At 36.6% G+C, this 26,621-nt stretch overlaps 1 protein-coding gene across 1 annotated transcript in view; it reads left to right on the forward strand.

Moving 5' to 3' along the window:
* Positions 1 to 22,723, forward strand: part of CNTN3 (contactin 3) — an 87,193-nt gene extending 64,470 nt beyond the window's left edge. The window contains exons 12-23 of the mRNA XM_026075004.1: positions 4,119 to 4,246; positions 5,704 to 5,879; positions 9,943 to 10,060; positions 11,289 to 11,447; positions 11,541 to 11,690; positions 12,365 to 12,435; positions 13,335 to 13,569; positions 13,724 to 13,839; positions 15,174 to 15,360; positions 18,904 to 19,016; positions 21,065 to 21,233; positions 22,620 to 22,723. Of these exons, the coding sequence (XP_025930789.1) occupies positions 4,119 to 4,246; positions 5,704 to 5,879; positions 9,943 to 10,060; positions 11,289 to 11,447; positions 11,541 to 11,690; positions 12,365 to 12,435; positions 13,335 to 13,569; positions 13,724 to 13,839; positions 15,174 to 15,360; positions 18,904 to 19,016; positions 21,065 to 21,233; positions 22,620 to 22,723 (1,726 nt within the window). The remainder of the gene's footprint in view (positions 1 to 4,118; positions 4,247 to 5,703; positions 5,880 to 9,942; positions 10,061 to 11,288; positions 11,448 to 11,540; positions 11,691 to 12,364; positions 12,436 to 13,334; positions 13,570 to 13,723; positions 13,840 to 15,173; positions 15,361 to 18,903; positions 19,017 to 21,064; positions 21,234 to 22,619) is intronic.
* Positions 22,724 to 26,621: the final 3,898 nt, after the last annotated feature.

The raw sequence follows: 26,621 nt of genomic DNA on the forward strand, positions 1-26,621 counted from the left end.
TGAAAAAAATACTGTGGATACAGGAAGCATTAAAAGGTGTTTCATTTTTCTGCGCAGGAAATTGAGAGCACTTCCTGGCAGCAGTCGGCCAGAGTATATTTGTTATATCACAGTGTGTGAATGTCGAGTAATTTGAAGTATACTAAAAGCTTCAGCTCATCTAATACTTCAACAGGAAGGGGTAGAGCTATTTTGGGGTTTAGTGTTTTCATAAGCTGAGCTGCATTTGCTGCCTTTGTAATGGAAAAAAGTAGAGATTTGCTCTTTTTAATTTACCAGTAAAGATTTTATTTTGACAATACAATTTTTCTAGAATTGATTTTGTTGTTTTTCTAATTCTGAAAAAAACTCTTGATTCTTAACTATATCTTGGTTTTAATAAGCCTCCTGCTTCATTATTTCAGATGAGCTAGAGTTGCAAATAGCTCAGAGCACTCTAAATGTCATTTGTTTTAATTAAACAACAGACATTTTCTGTTTTATATCCTGATCTATTTTTTACTTTGTTTGATCTAAAGCTTTGTCAACACTGCTGGGTTTTTATTTGTTTTTGCAATTTTTTCTCCTGGGAAACTGCTTCAAAGTAGATGCTGTACTACAAGCCCTTGCAGAATATATAGATAGCTGGACAGTCCAACAACTCAATAGCTTGCTTGCAGCCATAATTGATCATGTTTTAACACCTTTTATTGATGTGGTTATGATTACCTATAAAATGTATTAAGCATGTCTGTAACATGCTTAAAATGCCTATAAATCATATAGTAAACTTCAATTAATTAGAAATGTTCCATCTAATATAAAGCATAGCCAAATATTACTCGGTTTTCTAAAACAAGGTAAGCCTTGGGGAGCCAGCCATACTAACACTGGTGAAGCATATCCTCCTTACGAGTTTGCATCAAATGTTGCCACGCTGGTTTATGTATCCCAGTACACTTTTGAAGATTAAAAGGTAAGTACTTAAGAGATGTAAACTGTCTATTTATCTATTGTAACTCTTTTCTACATCAAATAAGATGCTTTTCTCTGTCATTCTGACAAGTTGACTTGTTACTTCTTGTAATATGCATCAATTAGTTTCTTTATTTTATCACCTTTGCCTGAAGGAAATGCAACTCAGCTACAGTATTGTTGTATAATGCAGTTATACACCTTTTTAAGAATATATAAAGTACAATTCAGAATAACTAAAAATATTTTGAAAAAATGTGCTTAATTCCAGAGTATATTTCATTGTAAAGAGCTGCGTAATATCAATGCAACTGTGCAAGAAATCCAGGCTCATACTTTTGGACATCTAGAACACAGCCTCTATTTGGCCTTGAGGATTAGGTAAACATTCTGTTGAGGAAAAGGTGCAGCACAACAACAGAGCCATGATAGAGTCCCACAAGCATAGTCTGTGGTTAGTGAAGATGGTTTTATAGAACCAGAGAAGTTAGGGGGTGAAGGATAAGATCATTGAACTCATCAAACTCTAATGTTGCATTGTGCTGCTCTTATTCACCAACATAATTATTCCCTGAAAATGAATTCAAATATGTTGCTTTCATAACAGTGTATTATTTATAATATAAATCAATATAAATAATTAATGACAGTGCAGCTTACTGAATCATATACTTTTTAAGGGCTAACTTTTGTTTCCACAATGCAATTGAATCCAAGGTAGTGCATTCAAAAGGTATGTCTTAGCTATGCCTGCCTTCAATCCAGAAGGTCTTTACAGTCTTGCCCTACAGCCGGTGCTGCAATTTCAAGCTTGAATTATCCTTTATCAATTACCATGCAGAGTTTCATGCAAAGAACTGCTCACACTGAGATATTAGCTACAGTACATGAAGGATGGAAAAACAAGGAACCCATTTTTTCAGATAAACATGCTGCCTATCCCATGCTTGAGAATAGTTTTGAGAAGAAAAGCAGTGATCCCAATTCCCACCTACCATAGCAGACTTCTAAATCTACTTTTTGTAGTAAGTGTTTAACCACAGAGAGCTGAATCTTTAGTTGAGACAAATTGTGGAGATCTGTTGATACTAATTTGCCTGAAGTATATTAAAAATAAAAAGAACAGCAGGGGTGTATATTTAATTAATTTTGTACTGAATAAAGAAGCACATTAATAATGAAATATATGCATGTAAGAAGCCAAAATCTACCTGACTGCTATGAGAAAGGGAAGATAGCAATGTTAAGTTTCATGATATTTGCCTTCTTCCCAGGTGATACTTATTCTGACAGTTGTGTAAGACTCTTCAACTAATGTGGTTAGAGCTTCTCCTGGAGTAAATGTTGTTTACTGTTGTGTTAATTCTGTTTAGTTAGATATAGGTGTTTCGGCATTTCCAAAATGCTTTCTCATTAAGGTGCTTGGGGAAGTGACAAAATAGCCTCTCTGTGATTCATTTGGTACCTTAGGTATCATTTGGTGACCTAGGGGTATCGGGCAGATGTTGTTTAGCTTTTTGTTAATTATTCTGAACATTCTTATATACACTTAGTTATATAGCTGCTCCAGGTTATCGTAGGGAAGACTTGGTAGATGGTCCTGTATCTAAGGATATGACAGATGGAAGGATCAGGGACAGGAAAAGAGAGAAACAAATTAGCCTTTACCTTTAGGTCCCTTCACAGATGCTGTCTAGGATGTCATCTCTGTTGGGATGCTGGTGCTCTTCTCTCTGCATCACTAATGTCAGTCTCCTTTTGTCTACATCTCTTATTTCTGTTTTCTTCCATGTTATATGCCATTAGTTGTGATTCTCACTAGTTGGGCTTGTTTGGGATAGAGGAAATCTTTTCCTTCAAGTTCTTCCATAAGGCATGCTTCTACCCTGTCTAGAGGTCACTCATAGATATAGATGATAAACTGAAGCATTCATTGTTTTCATTTCAATGGAATGAAATGAAACGCACTAATATAAGCTGTATGGGGAAGGACTCTTAATTAGCCTCTTCCATGCCTCTATCCTTGCAGATAGGATGTCTTTTCTCATACCTCTGAACAATCACAATTTCCAGCCACCACATAAGCCACCATAGGTGATACGGCTGAGGAGAATAGTGTCATGGCAGGACCCAGCTGTGTTCCTGGCATCTTTCACTGCGTCAGTGCTAGTTCCACTTCCCTGAAATTTTTGCTGGACTTTACAAGCCATATATCTATGAAAAATCTTCACTTCTCTTTGCCATGCTTCCATGCTTCCATTCTTTCATTCTTTCCAGTCCATTTTTATTTTCTCTATTCTGTTTGATTATAAGAGGCCAGCCTTGTAGCTGAGAGAGATGACAAATTTATATCTTATTTTGATAGAGTGCACATGACAACACATCATGTATACTGGGATATAGGAGATTGTATTCTGTAATAATTTAAGAGATGATGTTGTGTTTTTTGTCTAAGGCTTGTAGCTGTTACGTTAATCCAAATGAACCTTATGTCAATAAATAAGGTAATTCTACAACAAAGCTTGAACATTTTTGATTCTGGCAACAAAATGGGCCAAGACTAAATATCTGTCCAAACCTAGATTTCTGAGGGGGGCGGGGGAGTACAACATATGAGGTTAAGCTTTCAGACATCAGCAAGCAGTTTATATTTGCTTGGGCTAAATGCTACTCTGCAGATGTCAATGGTGCAAATGAAGTATTGGCTTAAATGAAATATACGCTAGGCTTGTATATATGAATCCTCGAAAGTGTAAAATGTGGATTGCTTATTAAACATGTATTGATGATATGCAGTTATTTCAAAGTTGCCATGCAAGACTGTGTAAAGTAAGCAACATAATACAGTTGAAAATTATTCTAGTTTCAATTGGTGCAGCTGAAAAAGACGGAGTTAATATATGTTTCCTCTTTTCTCTCTCAAACACACAAAAACATACATATGTATGCCCACATACATATCTTAAATGTTGGTTCTGCTGATGTCCAAAATAATATGAACATGGGTTCAACTTCGTTGCATATCAGTGTATGGCAGCAAAATTTTAAAACATCAGGTTGGTAACTGGTGCAGTTTGTTACATCTAGTCTAACAGAATGAGTATTCAAACATGTTTTCTACAAACCAATGCTGCAATTTTTAAAAGTTCTTTGTAATTTTTTAGAATCGTGTTATTAAATGATGGAAGATTAAGAATAGCCAATGTGACTAAAGTTGATGCTGGAAGCTACACTTGCCTGGCAGCAAACCAGTTTGGAACAGCTAGTGGCACAACAAACTTAATAGTTACAGGTGAGCTGGAAAGAAGAATTGTTTGTAAGATTATTTAAACTGAATTACAAAATCTGCATCAGAAGTCTGCAATGATGTGAATTCTGAGTTTGCTCTCTGAAATACTGAATGTTGGAAAGTAAAGGGTCTGAAAAGCTATATATTTAAGAATATATAAAAATAAAAGAATATGAGGTACTGATCCCTGATCAGTTGGGAGAAGAGAGGCTCAGGGATTTTCTCTCTTTGACAGAGATGCTTCTTGGCCCTGATTCTCAGATCAGGAGGTTCTGAACACTTTCCTCCCCTCTTTCACTTACTAAATACTAAATAATGCAATTATGCTTTTTAAGTATTTTTTTTAATTTGAGAAAAAAGAAAAAAAAAGACAATTCAGGGCAATCAAGAAAAGTATTTGAGTCAACTTTACATTCCAGTCCAAAATCTGTTTAGACCTAAGGAACTAATAATGCAGACATTATTTGCACATGGAAAAAGCTGTGGAAGAAACTCCAGCTGCAGGATCCTTCAGGCACTCCGCTGGCTGTAAAAACATAAAATCTTTCAAAAGTGAGTTTTATACGTAATTGTTGTTAAAAGGGTTCTTGCCCCTTCCTCTAACTCATCCATCATTAGCTGCTGTCTAAGATACCGGATTAAAAGGACAAGTGGTCTGCAATGTTTAACTGAAGACTGTCTTTTCTCGTGATGTTCTTTTTTAAAGATTGGAATGTCTGAAAGATTTTCCAAATCCAGAATTATATAATATGTTACTGCATTACATATGCTATGTATCTCATAGATCCAGACAGAATTATTTTGTTTTATGAATTAACAACTCCAGATTTTCAGTTTGTCCTGTTAAATGATTCATGCCCCTTTTTATGCAAATAATAGAATTTATTTACAAAGAATTTATACAAGAAGATTTTATTTAAACAATATTCACATTACTTGATTTTTTTTTATATATTAGTGTGATTCTGGAGTAACAAGCAGCTATTTTTAATGACACTGTTTATTTTCTATATAATATATGGACCCAAATATCCGATGTGTTCTATCCAGTGTGGATTTCCTCCAGATTATGTTAGCTTCATCTCTCACTGCCACCTCTCAGTGTTCCAGTGCCTGCAACTGCAGCTTCCTGCTCCAAAACACGAGCGTTATTGCTGAGAACCACATACACTTCTGAATGGTAACTTTGTCGTTGTGGGTTGCAGTCCATTTAGCTTTGTAAAGTATATTGACCTGTACACAGCAAGTTAAAATCTACTTTCTCTGTTTCAAGAAGCTCCCACTGGTAAATGCGTAAGGATACAGTGCTCCAACAAGAGAGCTCAGTCAGTAGCATTTATAGTCCATCTGCCTAATTTGAAGTGACTCTCATTAATCAGGTCTGAAGACTGTGGTAGAATATTAGCAGCAAGGAAAGATCAGTAAAGAAATCCAATAACTGATATTTCTGTTCTCAACAGAGCCAACAAGGATTACTTTGGCACCTTCAAACATGGATGTCACTGTTGGAGAAAGTGTCATCTTGCCTTGCCAAGTTCAGCATGATCCAATACTAGACATTAGCTTCACCTGGTATTTTAATGGAACACTCACTGATTTCAAAAAAGATGCTTCTCATTTTGAGAAGGTTGGGGGGGTAAGTTGAAATTACCTTCTCTTGTCTTATGCGTTTATGCAGCACATACAGGCTTACTTTTTTTTCTTTTTACACTACAGGGTAAAAATAGGATGTTTATTCTCTTTTGGGGCTGTAGAATTTTCCTTTGTGTTGGAGACAAATCATTAATTGAGCTAGCTGCTGCACATAACCCATTGTACAGCCACCTAGATTTTAGACCGGACTGTAAGTGCCAACCTCTGTTTCTGCATCTGGCCCTACGTGATTTTCCCAAGAGTGCAAAAAACGTATCAATGACGGAACAAGGAACATGACTCAGATTTTGTGCGCTACAGTCTAACACAAAAAAACCCAAAAACCCAAAAAAACAAATTTTGCCTTATTTTTCCTGGATTGTATCCCTAATGAATCTCTCAGCATTCTGTTGGAGTCTCCCTAGCTGAATGGGAGAGGCCATATATCGCATTATATATTTCTTATTTAGGATGTAGAGATGTTGTGGCAGGGAGATGGATGGAATTGATGCTTTTTATAATTTAGCCTTTTAATCAAAACATAAAAAGTAAAAGATTAAGAGGGATGTAAGATGTTGCAAGAGAATGAAATCAATTACAGTAAAAAGCCTTATTACAATGCAAGGCATAGCCGAGTAATAAAAAGACAAACAGCTGAGCATCAGCATGTAACTCTGGCCTTTGAAAGTCTTGGTAAAGTTTGGTTTCTCATAATCTTGCCAGATCTCCTTTCTAAAGGAATAGCTGCGGGTTAGAAAGTACTGCCTGTGAAATTTCAGCACCTACCCAACTTTTTTTTGCCTTAAAATCCCAAAAGATATGACATTTAATCAGTAGACATCAAATAACACAGTTCTACACATTGTTCTACAGTTGGCAATTGATTAAATACAAATGCATGTGAAGATGATGAGATGAGCAATAAGATATTGATATATCATGTACATTTTCATAGAAATCTTTCTAGAATTATGAACTGACCATCTGTCATGATGTAATGGGAATGCTCTGATTTCATAGCCTGTTACCTTCCAGTAACATGGACTTTATTTACTTAGTAATATTTTCCCAAAGTACCAGCTGCACTCTAGTTGTGTAAACAAACAGTAATTTTAGAAAGGAAAGGTTAAAAATATTCAAAAGACCTAAATCTGACAATACTGCTGACTCAAGGATTTATAAGCTGACTGGAAAGTTAAATATTTTCTCTCACTAAAAATTTCTGCTTTTTCATAAAACAAACACAGGTGTCAAAAATAAGTTTTCATAGGAAATTCTCAGCCAGTCCTGAATAATGTTCCAGGGTGAATATTATTGACTAATTCAGAATGCTGAAACTACATTTTATTTGAAATCTGTCATAAGAAACAGAGGTCGGTTCTTATGGGAAGTAGAAGTTTTTGGTTTTGTTGTTTAACTCTTGTTTGTATAAAAAGGGGATTGAAGCCCATTAGTAGAAAGCTTCATAGATTATCAAGAGATACACTAAAATATTTTGTGAGCTTTCTCTGGATCCCATTTAGGTTAATGGAATGATTTCATCTGGAAATGAGAGTCATGGTAAGTAAAGAAGACAGCATAAATACGTTATAAGCCTTCCAATAGCTGCAGTGGTCATTTGCTCAAGCAAAATATCTGTGCAAAAATCGCTTCAGCTTTGTTGGTGGTAAACATGGCAAAAGGAAAATAACTCTTCAATGGATGGATTGCCTCTTTGAGATGAGGGCTATGTAATGATATCTTGGGAGTTCCTGTCACATTCTTAGAGGACGTAGCATGCCTTGAGGCCTCCAACATGTAGTAGTTAGTGGGAATGTTACGGGACCACCACCTGGTCTTCCAGATGTTTACAAAAATCCAGGATGTAACACTGTTTAACTGCTCTTTTTTGTTAGTCAGATAATTTATATGAAGAGTATGGCAAATCAAGCAGTTTCCAAAATTCTGAACAGACTGGCCCTAAACTGTTTCTAGTATCACCTGTTTAGACAGCCCAGCAATGGCTGAAATTGTTATGCAGTCAGGAAAATAAAAACAATTTCAGTACCAGTTAACAGATGTTCATGCTGTGTGGACTACTCTTTATTTGAATTCTGTGGAGCATGGAGAAAGGTGGGTGACCTTACTGTCACCTGGACTCGTCCACACTGGCAAAGATTTAATCTGGCTAGGCAAAAATGTGGATACTGCTAATGGTCTGCAGAACAACGAGAGGTGAGAGTGCCTTCTGCATTGCAGCTTTTTGCTGCTGCAGGTGTCTGTATTTTCCCCAGTACTTTGGGATTCTTCCCCAAAATAGCCAAGAAAAATTTGAGTGCAGTGTTACTATTTCAGTGGCCATATATTTTGCTAATGTTACATAAAGAATATCAGAACTAACCCCATAACAGCATTTGCTTCGCTTCCATTAAAAAGATAGTGGTCTAGCCCATTCAAACTTGTCGGGCCAAGGGGAGGCAAGTTTCTATTTCAAGTAAAATTATTCTATTTGACGATCCCCTATTGTCTAGATGTTTTAAACGTAGTTTGCTAAGATAAGTTCATGTAGAACATGATTTGCCTGTGAGTATACAGGCAAATTATTGTTGTTATTTTCCTGCATGTCCACTTCCAAGCAAATAGCTGGATTTTAGATTGCCTTTAACTTAACTTTTAATGCAGAGTAGGCTATCAGTGCTGGATCGTCCTGTAAATGCTAGCATCTGCATTGTAACAGAAGATCAGGCCTTGTATTCATATTGTCACAGGTGGAAGGGAAGCAGTCTGAATTGTTTTGAGCTTGTGCTGAGTAAAGAAGTGAGACGTGACAATGCTGGTCCTACAATAACTGTGAAAGTCAAACCTCCCATTGACATCAGCAAAGCATACCACAAATGATCTATTTAAAACTTTTGCTCGAGTAGCAGGATACCCAGGTATATTCAGGCTGAGCCAAGGCAACCAAGTTTTTGCTGAGTGTATGAATACAAATCCACCACCATAGTCCTGTGGGTATCAGACCATCAACTCTACTTTCCCAATGTAACTGAGATTAAAATCTGACTGCGAGATTTTTCACCTGGAAAATGTGACGTGAAGTGTACTAAAGCAGTTATTATTCAGCTGACACAAAGAGGAGATTTTGATGTGACGCAGGCTAGCAAAGATCTAGGATCAAGTTCTCCATTACAGTAGTGAAGAAAACAAATAATATATAGAGACAAAACATTTCCTGTGTATCATTAAATTAAAGTTATCACTCAAGTTATCTGTATGTTTACTTTGATTCAGGAGAAAAACAAGCACATGCTATGACTTAAAAAAAAAAAAAAAAAAAACGAAAATTACTGAACATGAAATATTCTGCCTAGAACCAAGAATAGAATTAAGAGAATCTTAAAATCATGGGAAATTAGCCAAAGACCTACAAATGTACCACCCTTAAATGAATGTGTGCTCACAATATAGACTACTTAAATTAGTAACTTCATAGAAGATTTCAAGAATATGAGGCTTTAAATGAGGAAAAGGAGTCGGCAGCAAATTCACTCAAGACAGTTCACCTTGCACTGTGCTTTTTTGCTTTTTATTTGTAAACCTATAGAACAGACCAAATTTAGCTTTGTCATTTACATACTTGAACTCTTTCTTTAAAAGTCTGTAATTGCTAGACTTTCCAGAATCTGTTTAGATGACAAATTGGGTCACAGCCCTAGTAACCACATTTTCTCTTTCTTAGGGCTTTGAGTTAGTTTGTCACAGGGTACCGACTTCCTTCATGTTTCATAATAACGGTCAGTAGGTATATTCCTGGGATGAGGTAACCATGGTACAGCTTACCTCCCATGCCAAAAAAAAAAAAAAGATACTCCCTCATGTGTATTAGGAACGTGCTTACAGACAATTACCATGGAGCACGCGATATATAATACCTTGTTATCCTGCAGTCTGTGTGCCAATGTAATTTTTGAGCAACTTTTTGTCTTCAACTTATTTTGTTTGATTTCTTCTCCATTTATAAAATATGAACTCAACATTAAATTACAAGATGGAACAGTTGAATTAGTAAGAACTTTGTATCTTGACAGAGTGCCTCAGGCGATTTAATGATTAGAAACATCCAGCTGAAACATAGTGGAAAATATGTTTGTACGGTGAAGACAGAAGTGGATAGTGTGTCTTCTGCAGCGGACCTTATAGTACGAGGTAAATTTCAGCTTCAGTTATGTGAATCATATTTTCTAACTTTTGTATATTGTAGATTACAGAAACAACTCTCATTGTAGATTACAAAGCCAACTCATCTATGACTTGAACTGTGTGATTCTGTCATGCAATTAGGGAGAATTTTAGCACCTTTTTTCTCCATATGTGGCTGAAGCTTACTTTTTCCCAGAGAAATGGAGAGATGAAGAATATAACGAATCTTGACTTCACACCTTTTCCCATTGGCAGTTCCTCAAGTCACTGATGAGGGGGAACTCAGTAGTGGCAGCTGCCGCGAGACAGTTACGGATTGCTGCCTCTGCTGAATAAAGGGGTTTCTGACTCCATGATCCAGTATCCTTCCTGTGAAGTGGGCAACTGCTGCCAGTGCTTAGGAAAGCCTTTGTCCTAGAGATGCATTTGAGTTTAAGTTATGCAATGTAGGGATATTTATTTTTCTTCAGAACTGGAATTAGAGCTGTTAAGCCTGAATTGTAGCTTTCAGTACTAATTATACAGCTAAATGTATTGCAAGAGAAAAGCTGTAATCCAGTAAAGAACATTATGCGGTCAGCATTTATTCAATATATTCTAAAATATGCCAGATATCTTTTTGGATAATGTATTTTATGTATTATAGATATGATGTATTGCTGTATAACACTGACTGATAACACACTGCTATTTGGATATTTTTATGAACTGTTGAGTATTTCACTCCTTCACTGGTACAGATACAAAGCCAGCATTTTTGCTAGGATGCACAGAATCAGGATTTTCCAGAATGTGGCAGAAAGCTTGCCTGACAGAATTGCTCTTCAGGGTGCTGATCAGATGTTGTGCTGAAAAAGTGCTACACTGCATCATAGAGTAAAACAGCTGTAGATAACGAATTGGCAGACTACAGAGATGTATTACTAGATTAAAAGAGGACATCAAAGACTAAAGTAGAAGAACTGAATTTGGAAAGACAGAGAAATCATGCTGAACAAAGGTCCTGAAAAAAAAAATCTGTCATCTGTCACAGTTCAGAATTACTATTTCAAAGTTTATCAGACTTAAGTTTAGTGAATGTAAAAAAAAAAATTAAAAAATGTTCTTACTCCAAGCTGAATTGTTTTCTTCCTCCCACAGTGCTGATAAAATGGGAATCCATGGTGCTCTGTTAGTGATTTCCAGGGTACTACCCTTACAAAACACCACCACCTATTTTTCAATCTGATTCTAGGCTCACCTGGGCCCCCTGAACATGTGAAAGTGGATGAAATAACTGATACCACAGCTCAGATCTCCTGGCAAGAAGGCACAGATAATCACAGCCCAGTAACCACGTACACCATACAAGCAAGAACACCTTTTTCAGTTGGCTGGCAGAGAGTCACAACAGGTAAAACAGAATTCTTGTTCTTTTAAATGTTTTTAACTAGGGAGAACATGTTTTTAGTTTTCTCTCCCTCCCCCCCCTCTTTTTTTCTAATAGTTCCTGATGTGATTGATGGAAAAACATTTACAACCACAGTAGTGGATTTAAATCCTTGGGTTGAATATGAATTTCGTGTAGTTGCCAGTAACAAAATTGGAGGTGGAGAACCTAGTTTACCCTCAGAAAAAGTAAGAACTGAAGAGGCAGGTTAGTGGGTTTTCCTATTTGTTTTTAATTCAGAATCTTAATCAAAAATATATATAAAGTGTTCAAATCCATGGGTCTTTGCAGACCAACTTGGAATTGCCTTCAACAGTTTATGTTGCATTACTGCACAGGTCACATAAGCATAACATCTAAAATACATTTAAACTGTATTTAGTATGCCAAAATTCAGTCTGTTCAGTAAGCACTGTAGAGTCTGAAGATGTCAATGGATGGAGAGGGGACAGGGGTTTTACTCCTTCCTAGTGTTTGATCAGGGTTCACCTTCCATATAACAAGCGAATGTCCCAGAAGAACATATCAGTAACCCCCCCCCAGTAGTTACTCGGGATAAGGACACTGCCCAATATATCTGCATAAGTAACTCTATTGAAAATGTGAAAATTTTTAGAGGCTCATAAACTTTAAAGTACATATAACAAACAGGTTTCAGAGCTTGTGATGCTCCACAAGCTTGCAGAAGGCTATCTGCCTGCCACAAAGAGGCAAGCTAGCAAGCTGACGGCAGCAAGGGGCATGGGCTTTCCAGGCCCTTTGCCTCGATGTGCAGATTGCAGCTATACAACTGGGTTAGCTTCGGAGCGTGAGGGTGATGTTATATAATATTGTCTCTTTTACCTGCACTGTGTAGACAGCTATAAATTTTTTTTTCACAGTTCCTGAAATTCCCCCATCTGAAGTCAGTGGGGGAGGAGGCAGCAGGTCTGAACTGGTCATAACATGGGATGTAAGTTTTCTGGCAAGCAATTTTCTTCAGAGAATGATTGTTTTCATTCAAACTCTTCTTAAAAGATGAATTTCCCTGGCTGCAGCAGCTTCTCATCTAGGATGTATATGTGCTCGGTAACATTCTGTAATGTGAGCTATGTACATTTGCCTTCCCTCTTTCACTTTCATTCGTTACTGTGCTAGACTGCAATCAGTAGGAAATTTAGTTAGTTTGTCTAGAATTGCTTCTCTTCTCAAACAACTGTTAAGCTCAAAAGGGGGGAGGGCTGGGGAAATGGAAGTGTTATTGTTCAAAGGTTGAGATAAAGAATTATGCTTTTCAATGAAACTTTGCAGTTCATATTTTATTACCGTTAACTCTGGACTCATGTGCTAGCAAATACAAAAAATCAGATATTACTTTATGGTCTGTATCCCATTTTTTATGAGTTAAAAAATGTTAATATATTATTACTAGCATGACTACTCTCTGTGGTTACATAATTATAATCACATCAGAGGACAGTATAAGCCACTGTGCTAAGGTAGTATTGGAGTCTACAACAATTGACTAAGCAATCACTTATTTTTTCTGAACTACAAATTGTGTCCAGAAATTGAAAAAAATATATATTTACTGAAGAGTGTCTGAAACCAGTATACTTGCTGGAAAACAAGCAATATACCTGAAAATTATTCTCTTCTTGATGAAGGCATGTGTACAGTGCAAACCTTAAGGTAGGATGAAGAGAACATATTTTGCTATACTGTACCAGAGTTAATTTGTTGATGGAATGATCCCAAATGATGTACCAGAACCCGCTGACAGTCACGTATGTGAGCCTTTTGGTACTTTCTTCCTGTTCCGGTGCTGTATATAACATTACAGACTATTATCGTCTGTTGCTTTTCACACAGCCCGTTCCTGAGGAATTACAAAATGGAGAAGGATTCGGATATGTTGTTGCATTCCGCCCCTTTGGCACCACAACATGGATCCAGACTGTAGTCACATCTCCTGATACACCAAGATATGTCTTTAGAAATGAAAGCATCTTACCATTTTCACCTTATGAAGTCAAAGTTGGTGTATATAACAATAAAGGAGAAGGGCCATTCAGTTCAGTCACCACAGTTTTTTCAGCAGAAGAAGGTACGTGATTGAGTTCTCGCCAAGTATTTAACATGAGCTTTTTCACGTGAGACTACAGCAACTGTTAATAGAAATTAGATCATTTTAAATATGAACATATTTATTTCCACAGTCACCAGTGCTACTGATCTCATTTATTGATTTCCAAATACAGAGCCTACCATAGCACCCTCTGGTGTATCCGCAACCAGTCTGTCATCCTCAGTCATTGAAGTTTCCTGGAATGCCATTCCGTGGAAGATGAGTAGTGGAAGGTTACTGGGTTATGAGGTAAACCCATCTAAAATGAACTCCCTGTTGTAAAGGACCATGACCTGTAATGATTTTTACATGCATAACTTTCATGTCAGATAACCCTCATTCCTCTGAAAGTGATGCTTTTAAAAAATAAATCCTCAGGTGACTCCACAAAACCTGAAAGGGAAGATGAAAAGCTAGGGAATTAGTGGGCTAACGAGCAGCCTACAGGGGATTAGGCCTACATCATTTCTGAATCACTTTTTTTTGAATGGCCAAGCTGAGGAACATATAAATGAATATCTGACACTGTGTTTGTAATAAGCAGGCTGGAAGTAAGCAGCATAACATTGTAATGTTCTGGGACAGAACCCACCGTGCACAGCCTGTTTTGCTTGGAGCATCATCAGCTTCTTGCTACAACTGCAGAAGGAGCCTCAGACTGTCATGCTGTCATGGCCTGATGTGCTGCCTACTTGCCTGAGTATCTGCAATATCTCTTGCTTATTTTAGCATGTTCCTCTGTTAAAAGAGAAAATTTTGGCCACTTTATCTTAAAGTTGATGTCAACATTTAGTGCTTTGGGCAGAACTATTTTTGGGATAGCAAGGCATACAGTTTCCAGTTATTTGCAGAATCCATGAGATGCAGAGAGTTTTGACACACCTTCCCAGAATTCTTCCAACTTTACCACTGTTCAAAGACTGAGATTCTGTTTAAAAACTGAGATACTGTAAAAAAACTATTATTTTTTTCATGAAAATATTTGAAAATTGAAGAAAACAGCTGTATTAATGGACTCTAGAAATACCTAATTTACAGAAGACTACTACCACCTTTCCTGCTTTCTTTCTGACCCACCTTCATCCCCCAAAAGGATATTTTCTTCTATCTATCTTCAACAATGAAGAGGAACACAGAATGAAATTGTGTTTTGCTTCCTGTGATGATAGTCATGGCTCTATCTAATAGTATTTTCAGACAGATATTTTTTTCAGATTACATTTGCTTCCAAATAAACTATTTTGTAAGATACGATTTTCTTCTAATGAGTTTAAGTTGTTTTCTTTGTAGATGAAGTAATGCTTTTCCTCTCATTGTCATTTTTTTTAATTCAACCAACATCTAATATTTCAGTTTCCTTTTTTCTAAAGAAGTCACACAAAGAAAGACCAGCAAGTATGAAAGACAGATAGATAAATAATAATTTTATTCATGTAGTATGTGTATTTCTGAAACTTTAATGTATTTCTACCTTTTTCAGCTGAGAAAAAAAATACACTTAAAGGAGTTAAATGCAATACTGTGAGTGAACATTCCATTGCAAAAGAATTTTAAATAGTGGGGTTTTTTTTTATATCTACCAGGTTAGGTACTGGAATAATGGTGGAAAAGAAGAATCTTCAAACAGAGTAAAATCTGTAGGCAATGAGACATCAATAAGAGTAACAGGTTTGAAGAGCAACTTAGCATACTACGCAGCTGTCCGTGCTTATAACAGCGCTGGAGCAGGTCCCTTTAGTGCCACAGTAAATGCTACCACAAAAAAGACACGTAAGTATCATGAATTTAAAGTGGGGAGAGCCATAATGCTGGTTTAGTACTTGCAGGCAAATGAAGAACAGGCATATTACCAGGAGTCAGTCACAATATGCATAAATGATCAGCATTTTCATACAGACTAGAACAGTTACACAATTAAAAGTCAAGCTCAGATCTTCTGTTTTCAACCCTCTGCTACTTTAGTAGGATGATTACGCAAAATTCAAATACACCACTGGACCTGAAGTAAGAGACCTCATTTCTGCATAGACCCTTTAGTATTCTTCTAGTGACTGGAAGACTTTTTAAAAGCCAGGTGTGATTTTCTTCTATTAGAAGAAAGATTTCTGTTATTTGGAAGGAAAAACAGTGACTTGCTGAATTTTTCAGGGTTCTATAACATATTTATAAGTTCTCTAGGGCATGAAGTGGAATATTCCTCATACTTCATGCAAAATAATCATTCATGTCCATTGTTTCCCCTTGAACAAATTACTCAAGAGGCCACTTTACTATTAAAAAGGAGAAATTAAGCTGGAGAACAGATTCTCAAAGGCTGCACTAATTTCTACAAATGGAAATATTTTTAGCATGTGCTTGCATTGTAATACAACTCAGAATAAGGGTCATAAATCTTGAAGCATTTCTGTCAGACTCACAAGAATGCACAATTAAATCTGTATGAAAGGTCAAATACCCTGGTACCAAAGATCAAATTCTCTCCTACCAAAAGTAGTCCTACCACCAGAACCATGAAATAAGCCAGTTCATTAGAAATGTGCATATGCAGAAACAAGTGTCACTGTCACTGAGGGCTAAACCAACTCAGATTAACTTATATTTGCTAGAGGTTAAATTTATTATAGGCATACAGTTACCGTGAATTGGCGGACATGAAGTAACTCACTGTCTGCAACCTGTATCTGACCTTTGATGAACAGAATTCTTGACGTAATCATCAGTGTGGCTGCTCGCACAAGATCGTGCCAGCCTGGTCAGCTCAGTAACACTGCGGTCCTGTTTAGTGACTGCCTGCTTCCCACGTGTAAACTAGAGCTGAACAAGCACTTGATCTCACTGATTTGAACAGAATCTGGATCAGGCCCTTAATCAATACCTCTGCTACTTGGAATCATTAAAAAGAAAAAAAAATAGTTGCACTATACCCATACATCTTGCTGGTGAATAAACAGGGCAAAAACACTGCAGTACAGCCTAATGAGATTTTCAAGAATTTTGCTACTAGATTATTTTGTTACTAGATTAATTAATTAAGACAAATAATTCTCTGTACCACTGTAGTGGAAACACAAATTAGAACTTAACTTTTCAAGTCAAAAATGAGATCTGATTTCCTATAAAGGAAACTTATTTCAAACTGGACTTCTGCTATTTGAGTTTCTTTGAGCTTTCTACTCGTGAGACATGCCTCTTAGGTGAAGAAACTTCATACCTTTTATTCTTTATTTTCTTTTGAGAAGTGATCTGAAAATGTCCAGAATTGAAAAGAAAGGGGAAAAAAAGTTATTTTTTCATTCAAATGTTCTAATTTCTACTTTAACTTCCACCTGAATTACTTGTAATTGATGTATTTCTCACTGTGAAGGAACTCTGTGCACATTATATTTACATTTGCCCACACGTTCTACAAGATACTCGCTAGTAACTGTTAACCTAACAAGCGACACATACTCAAGTTCAATTTGCAGCCTCTTTCAGGTCTAAACATTCAGTCTTTGTCTTTGACCATTAAAGTATCTTTGCTTCTTTATTTGAAATGAAGTATTCATGTTCATAACCCCAAATCACAAGCATAGCTTTATTTTATACAATATTTTGTTATATATAATTGCAAATAACTGTGGAAGTCTTGCCTAAGTTTATAAGGCAAGATGATACAATTATTTAATATTGAGGAGGTCTTAAAACTGAACAATACGTTCTGGCCAGAGGTTCTAATGCAGAGAAATTTTAGTGTGTATGAGTAACTTTAAGCATCTGAGTAGGCTCAGTGAAATTACTGTAGCTATTTGCATACTTAGCATTGGGCATGCACTTAAGCAGCTTGATGGTTTGGGATCTGGTCTTTTATGAATTAAGTTCTGCTGTTTTGATCACTGAAAATTACTTGAGATTTTTGGTAACTGAAGCAAACCGGAGCCTTCTAAATCACTTCTATAAGTCAAGTGGTAGATAGAGGCTTACAGTTTTTATATATAATTACTCTTCCTTTTTCTTGGATGTCATATTAATAAGTTGTTGTGGATTTAAAAGAATGATTCTTTTCTTCTCAAAATCAGCCTTAATAGCTGAGTGAAAACTATTCATATATGCTCATATACTACTCAGTTCTCACGAATAAAACAATTTTATCTGACAATCACCTCTTAAATTTACAGAAATTGACTATTAGTGCATCAGATTAAATTCTATTTAGTATATAGAACAAGGCAAATACTGCAAAAAAAGATTTGTGAATAGTTCAGAATAATTCTTTTAAGTCTTGCTCTTGCATTTCTGTGTCCACTTTGTGCAGAGACATATAATCTGTTTTTTTCTGATCTGACTGCTCATGGACAGAAATTAGGGAGCTACCTGTGTGGAAGAGTTCTTTAGAAAACAAACAAACAAGAAAAAAAGAGCACATGCACAGAACCATTTAAAAGCCACTATTACTGTTTAATACTGGAACTTTCAGCATCAAAGCTTAGAGCGGTCCACCTAAGCAGCGATTGCCTCCACTAGGTGACAGCAACAGTAAATTGTTTTCCTTAACACGTTTAGAAAAGATTTTAATAGTTGATTGTGTCTCTGAATGACCTGTCTGGGAAACCAACTTGAGACATCTTAAGAGGTTTGTACTCATCTTCTCCTTTCCTGAAAGCTTGGCAGTTCCAAGCTGTATTAAGGTGGACAGCCAAAAGCATGCTACTCCTTTTGAAACAAATGGTCCCAGATTGTTAATGAACATACAAGAGCAAGAGATTTACCTGGCAAAAACCCACTAGTGTTCCAATTGCAGTAACTGCAATGGTATGGACTGCATTTCAAAATCATGCCTGGAGTTAAAAAGAAGAAAAAAACCTGTCAAATATTTTTGCATAAAGTAAATCAGAGTAGCATATAGGTTTGAATATTCACTAAGAAAATACTAAATGTGTCTGACAAATAATTCATTGTGAAACATTTGTTTATTCTTGACACTATATTAAAAATAGAAATTGTCTGTTATCATCTCTGGTTTCATTAGAATATGTTCTAATGGATCACCCATGTCCTAAGACAAATACTTTTATTTGGCTGTATTTAATGAAAGCCCATCAACACATAATGCAACTTCAGAAATAACATTTATGTGCCATTCTATTTTTCCTTCCTTCTGTTTTTCCAATTTAGTCTCTGAACCATAAAGTGTACAAACGACAATGCTGTATTTGAGTTGCTTTTACATCCGACATGTAATGACAGCCAATTACCTGAACTATTATGTCCTGCTGCAGAATAAATCACTAATGTCAATTAAACTAAAGTCATGCTTTTATTATGTATTTTAAGCACCCAGTCAACCACCAGGAAATGTTGTATGGAATGTTACAGACTCTAGAGTAATTCTCAACTGGGAGGAAGTAAGAGCTATGGAGAATGAATCCGAGGTAACTGGATATAAGGTAAGTAAGAACAGACCAGCAGAATATCTGAAAGTGATGCATGCTTTACTGGACTCTTTCTTGTCTGTTTGCAAGGTAATGAGTTTAGCGGTTAAAACACCTACTGGATTTTTTTTTTGTTTGTTTCCCCATAAGTCTTGATTCAAGGATGAACAATACCATGCCTAAAACATTTCAGTAGTGCCTCCTTTTTATAGGTTTAAATGGTATTGTAACAATATCTCACAAACTGTGGTCCTTTTACCATTAATGGTACACTAAATGCCTTCCTCTGCTTATGCAAACAAAGTCAGGAGCTGCAGCCTTTGCTGTCAGCTCTTGGAAACCCAGGTATCCAAATGTGTAACATTTGGAATGAAACAAAATAATCCAAAACTTAGCTGATGGAAATCATTTCCATTGCTGGCCCAGTATATTCATTGTTACCACATATGAACCTGCTATTCTTACAGCTTTTCTTTTTCATTACTTAAGTGCTCATTGTCTTGATAGAAATTACATTGTTATCTCTATTCTAAAGCAGATCAGTGCACAAATATGCAGGTATTTCTCTAAATATGTTATATATCTTACGTATGGTTTAAAGACCTGCTGAGGAGGTTCTTGATGATCTGTGTATAGCTGGATCCCACATAACATACTCCTGTATAAAAGATTTATGATGAAGATCAGACTGTGCAGTGCTCTGGGTAATATTGGCAAGAAATACTTGTTTACAGCCCAGATAAACCACCTAGTTTCATAGCGGGTAGTTGAACTGAAAACATACCATGTATAGTTTCAAATTGAATACTCTGTCTCCCACAGCATTTTCAGGTTTCCCAAATGATAGCATTGCTAAACACATAATGAAAAGCTGACTTCTTTTGATAACACCAGTTAATCTTACAGAAGTAAAACACTTAGGATGTCATTTTAATCACAGAATGCAAGGGCAGTGCAGTTAACAAAACTTAGTTTGTCATGCAGAGAATATCCAACAAATGATTTTGAGAATGCCAGAGCTGCCATAGGACAGTCATTGGGGAAGGAAGCTGTTGTCCTTGGGAGAGCTTTTTAACAAGGTATAGCATTAGGGACTGGCGCTGGGAACGGGAGCACGCTGCGTGCAGGGGCCTGTTGCACACAAAACTGGAAAGATTCAGAGAGCCTGTTGTAATTTAGAAGTAAGGTGAATTCAAGGTGAAGATCTGAGTTTGGGGACCAGCTATTATGTGTGTAATTCCAGTGGTCTGGCATTTTTTTCTTTCCCTTAAGATTGCTATTATTTTGGGTTAGTTTGGATTGGTTGGTTTGGTTTTTTTTTGTTTTGTTTTACACTGCACTGGGAGACTCCCAACCTCATGTGAAACTCTGCCAGGTGAGTGCACTGGACCCACAAATACCTCAACCTCCACCAAGTCACATCTCTTCCTGGTCAAGTAGCTTGTGCTCGGGGCCATTCTGGCTACAGCTAACCTTCAGAACAGAAGGGAGGCTGCGTGTTGCTCTTAAATCCCTCCTCTTCCCTGATCATATTCGAGTAGAAAGGGCTATAACATTTAGATATAGCTCCCGTTGTTTAAAACACAGATCTTCATATGCAGTTAAGTTTTGTGACAGAATAATTATTCAGTTTGCAGAACATCTTCTAACATAGACCATAATTTTTGCATTTTGACTAGTTCTCATCTCTCCTTTCCCTTACTTGTATTGTCATAAGCAGTTGATCTAGATAATGACAGATTCCAAATGGTGGGATAATTTATACAAGAATGTTATTAAGCTATTCAACAGAATATATTATTCATTTATTATCATTATATATTGTGCCATTTTAGATTAAAGTTGGAATAAAAGAGCTTGACTGATATTCCCTTCTTTCACTACTTCTCTAGATTCTGAATGTAATTCTGCCCTATAATATCAACCAGAAATTAGATCTTTTCCCTCTTCAGGTTTTTAAAAAATGAAGCCTTGTTTCCAAGAAACATTAAAAATTGCATGGTCCTAGTGGAAGAAATAATGTACTACAGCATTGCAAAAAATGCTATTTGCTTGCATTGTAGGTTTTTTACAGGACTAGCAGTCAGAATAATATGAACGTGCTGAACACAGACAAGACAACAGCTGAACTTTTGCTCCAGTTTAATGAAGATTACATTATAGAAGTAAAAGCAACAACTGATGGTGGAGATGGCACTAGCAGTGATCAGATCCTGATTCCCAAACTGGCTAGTATGTTGAAGCTGAATTGTTATTATTTTGCCATGTGCCTGTGTAGAGTCTTTGGCCAATACCAGAACCTCCTTTATACCAACCATGGAAAAAAGCATTAGTAAAAGACTGTGACCCAAGAGCTTGCAGTCAAAAGATAGAAGGGCAAGGGGGAAAACAAGTACAGAGGGGAAATGGCTCTTGCCTAACATGTCACAGTACATCAACAGCAGGGCTGGGAATTTTAGCTGCCATCCAGCTCTGTGCTTTACGTCATCTATCTATTGAGAGATGATTGATCTATTTTCAGTACCAAGGCTAAAGTCAAATCAGAGCCCATCATCTGATCTGTCAGCTCTAGGTTAAATGATCAATTTATGCAAGTGTGTGTGCAGGGGTACTGGGGGCAGAAGGGAGCAAGCTGGGCAAGAGCAAAGTGGTTGGGGGAGGATGATCGAAACATAGATGAGAGCAGCTGTCTCGTCCCTGGGCTGACAGCTTGGAAACCATACAGCCTTCCAGAAAGCAAGCAGGTAGTGACAATGTGGGGAAACTCCAAGTGAGGAAAGCTCATACTGTGGACTGAAGGAGTGCAGCATTTAAGTGAGCCACATTCCCAGGTAAATGGGGTATAATGGCCTGGAGGTAACGGGACTGACAGGCATGGTTCGGGAAGGCTCTGGGAAAGGTTTGGCACTGTGTCTCAGAGTACAGCAGCAGAAGGTTCATGATCTCTAGTTAAGCTTAATTTCACCAAGCTTTAAAATACAAAAGGCTTTCTACTCTGACACCAGTGGTGAAATAATGTTAATCATTTCTCAGCCCTTTAAATTGCTTCATCGAAAGAACTAAGTGGCATGACTGTCTATAAATATATGTACACATCTATATGCATACATTCCCCCCCCCCCCAAAAGAGATGACACCATCGCTTTTGCCTTAGTGTAGTGAAACATTACTAGATTTGCACCTAACACCCAGCAATTTTCTTTATATGAACTGAGTACATATTGATGGGAAGAAAAAAAAATTAATGCTTGTATGCTGTATGGTAATAAGTTAATAAAAAGAAAAGCAATTAACAGTCTTCATGCCCTTACGCATGACGAACTTCATTCTATTGCACTGGTAAATTACCATGTAAATTAGTATTAAAAACATTAGCTTTTACTTTTTTTTAATTATTACCTTGAAAATAAAGACTGTTTATATACTTTCAGTGTTTTATAATGCATTTCAATATTTTAAAAATATTTAGCATATTTTTATAAATATTTCATTGCTTATCAGAAATAAAAATTTATATTTTTTTCTGGAAACAAGTGCTTAGCATCTAATAAGAGTAATAATTTTATTCAGCAGATACTCTTGATTTCATTTAATCCTAACCTTTTTCATTTGTCATAGGTATGGATGCAAGAGGTTCTGGTCCATCAGTCTTGAATATCATCTTCAGTGTATACAGCTTCTTGCCAACAATATTTTTCTTGACTCTTAATTCAGTGCTGTGATGATACATTATTTTCATTCACTGGAAAAAAAGAATTATCACAGAAAAGTGCTTTTTAAAAAAAAATGCAGTGGCTAATGCATGTTTTTCTTCTATTCTGATGTGTTTTTAAATTCTTTATATTTCACTGTAGGTTAAAATAAAAATATCATGTAAAGTTTAGCAAATCCTTTAAAAGGGAATTTAAAATGCCTTAATACTTGAACCAAAGGAGTTTACATATTACATACTTCCAATAAATGTAAAAGAGATGGAGTGAAAGCAATGGCACTGTGATTAGAGTTATAAAGAAGAGCTAAGCTCTGAAGAACTCCATTTTGGCAGGGACACTGCATTGTTTTGAGTATGCTCTGTGTTATGATAACGTTCTACATGCAAAAGATGAAATCAGAGACATTTGCTGCAATCTGATGAGAAAGTGTGGACCAACTGGCAGTTCTTAAAAGACAGTGTCATTATCAAGTAGATTTGGATAATTTTGCCTACTGCCCTTTACATAATTTATTCTACAGCTAACAAATTATAGAAGATAGAGAAGAGTCACAGCATGAATGCTAGTTTTACACAGTCCATGGTGGGGTGTCCAAGGGGCAGGGCTTCCACTGCTTCTCTTGAGAGATGATTTCACAACCATGTTTCAAAGGCAGCTCTACATTTTATTTCAGCGTACATTTACGTACCCTTCCCTTCATCAACAGACAATTAATTTCCCCACATCACTACCTTATATTTCTTAATCAAGTTCTTTATTCATAACCAACCTTCCACCTTTCAGGATCATTTTTATTGACCTTCTCTAAACTCCTGTCAGTTTGCTTCGCTAACAGAAGTGCCCAGTTGTAAGCGTTATTAAATGCAGTTGCACCATGGCCTTATGGAAAGGGACTCTTTCTTACCACCTCCTGACCTTGTGATGTGGTGCTTCCAAATATGCAGCCCAAAATTATGTTGCTCATTTGTCTACCACACCGCGCTGTAAACGCATGCCTAATTCAGAGTTCATAGCTCTCCTTGCTGCTGCTGCAAAGCCTCTCTCTCTGTTCAGCCAGCTCATGCTGTTTTCACCTGGTCTGACACTAATGCATCCTATTACTGTCATATAATCCTGACTGACAGGATTATGGCAATACTATAGTTTATAATATTAAAAAAATACAGACACTTCAGGCTTGCTATTATTATAGGGAAAAAAAAACAAAAAAACCTACGCTATCTTTCATAGCACTATATTAGCGATACGTTAAGCCTGGTACATTTGACTTACTTATACAGTTGTGAATTTAGACAAATCAGTCTTTTAGACACCTTTTAGACAACTATCCACAACCATGGCAGAGCATATTCAACTGACATAAAGCATATCCTTTTAAAGAGCTTTTTTGTTTTTTTTTATTGAATCTATCTCACAGTATTGTTACAACACACAGAAGTGTGAGTGTGTGAGAGAGAGAGAGCAAGAGAAAGAGAGAAAACCAGGATTAATGAAAGAAGTATAACACTGTAGAAATTTCTTGATATGCATTCAATAAAAATTAGCTTATAACATCCAGAAGAAAATATGTGCTAACTGTTGTTGAAGTAAGCAAGCTCTGTATATACTGTACATATATAGTTATAAATGGCTAGTTGCTTTTCAATATGTGGCCAACCAGTGATGTTTTCAGACACTTGCAAATAGGGGGAATGGGGGAGAGATGGAAACCAGGTGTTACTAGTAAATATTAGTTCTGTTTCATGCAACAAAGGATGAATCTTTATATTCTAGTTTCGCAAAATTCTAGTTTGTGTTCTGTATTGCTGTTTTCATGATGATATTACATTGTATTATTTAATTTCTAGTTATATATCTCCATGAGATATGTACCCAGTACCTTGTTTCATATTGAAAAGTTTGAAATTTATCCTTGAATTTCCAGCTGTGTGTGTATATCCTATGGTTATCTGTATGCATTTTTTTCTATTATTCTAATAAAATATTTATTATATTGAGGGATACTAGAATATTTCAAAGTATTATTGCATTGCAGTAGTGTATTTTTGCATACATGGGGATTTACTGCAACTAAAAGCTATGTCTATGGTCTTCATAACATTTCTGCTAACTGGTACTTTTGGGGGGGGGGGGTGTAGGAGTTGTTTCCCCTCTTAGTAGCTCTGCTGCCATAAGACCATTTCAAAGCTGTGCAATTCATAAAAAAAGACATAACTCCCACAATTCAGGCCCATGCTTCCTTCCTCCCCCACAAATTTTTACAATAATTCAGTAAGTTTTCAAAGGTCTGTAACTGAAAAAAATGTTATTTTAGTCTCAATTATAGCCTGCTTTTGGGGGGAGGGGGGAGGACAGTGCAGCCTACTGTCTACTTGCACACATGGGGGTTTACCGCAACTAAAATCCTTGTCTATGTGTGTTCTTCATAATCATGTACTCTACTGCCTCAAGCCCTAGTTTTTCTTGGCTGCTACCAGGAAGAATCAGCTGCTGAGGCTAAAGCCAAGATCCAAGGAAAAAAGTAGCCTTGGCTTTTCTGGAATATAAACCTTGTAATAAAACAGGGTTTGGCATAGTTAGGCAAATTTACTAGAAGTCAATTTACTAGAATTGCGTAAGCCCAGCACCGTTACAAGTGTTCATGGTACAGCAGCAAGAGGCAAAGCTAAAGCCATTATCTAGAATAGTTTCCTTGGCGACTTCCAAATAGTTTCTCTGGAAACTGTTAGTGAAACACAAAATTGGGAGATACTGTGGATTTTTTTTTTGGACAACAAGCCTAATTAATTATCATTGTGAAATGGAAAGAGAATACAAGAGAATCCTGCCACCAGCTCCACTCACACACGCAAGACTTTTTTACTTACACTGCTTAAAAATAAAGTTTGCAACTGTTTGTCTAGCATACATCCTTTGGAAGTAGGCACTGCTCTCATTTGGAAGCAGGCACTATAGGTGATATGAGTGCTGTGGTATGGGATTTGAAGGGTTGTGGGTGTGGGGGGTGTTTGTTGGGTTATTTCAGGCTTGGGTTTCAGGTTCCTCACCCCCGCACCACTAGTCTGCTGAGACTTCGTAATTGGTTTCTTGTGCCATCCAAGTATTACGTATCTTCATTCTTTCCCTGCACTCATTTACATTGGGAATTGATTCTTGTGATTCTGAAGTCTGAATATTTCAAATGTAGCTGGTCTAAGAATTAAAATAAAAAATAATAAAAAAAGACTCTTTGGACAGTTTATGCTCTTGGATATGCTGTGAACATGTAGGATCCTTTATGAATACAAAATAAGTTAAAAACTAATATTACTTTAGCCCTAAGAAATACTGAAGATCTCCATTTTCTACTTAATTTGCCTTTCACTGGTAGAATGCAGAAGTGGGCAGTGCCTGTCAGGTTGTATACGTTATATCTTAATAACAGGCAATAAAGCAAGCTGTCCTGCATGAGGGAGTGCATTAATATGACAGCTTTCTGTTTGAAACAAATAACAATGGAATATTGTAGAAATAAAATGAGTTTGTAAACAGGCACTCTCTCTCAGGAAAAACAACCTCCTCAATTGTTTTATGCTAATGCTTTGAACAACTGAAAAGCAATAAAAAAGGATATGTTTAGCAGAGATATAACTGAATGTATGTTACTGTTTTATCAAGCCAGCTTGATAAAGAGAGACACTACTTTTCTATAAATCTCATGCATATATACTGGAAACTACAAAATGGGGAGGAAAAAAAAAAGATGGTACACCCACTTAACTGTTTCTTCTCTCCAGCTATCAGTTTTCCCCTCTTAGAAGAAAGTTTTTCTGTGAGAACTTTTTACAGTTCATGTTTGCCTTCCTGCCACGCATACAACTTGGATCTCACTGGGAAGCAGGATGTGCAGCTATAAAGAAGGTCTAGA

The sequence above is a fragment of the Apteryx rowi genome, unplaced genomic scaffold (genome assembly GCF_003343035.1).
Source record: "Apteryx rowi isolate R43461 unplaced genomic scaffold, aptRow1 scaffold_4, whole genome shotgun sequence".
NCBI lineage: Eukaryota > Metazoa > Chordata > Aves > Apterygiformes > Apterygidae > Apteryx > Apteryx rowi.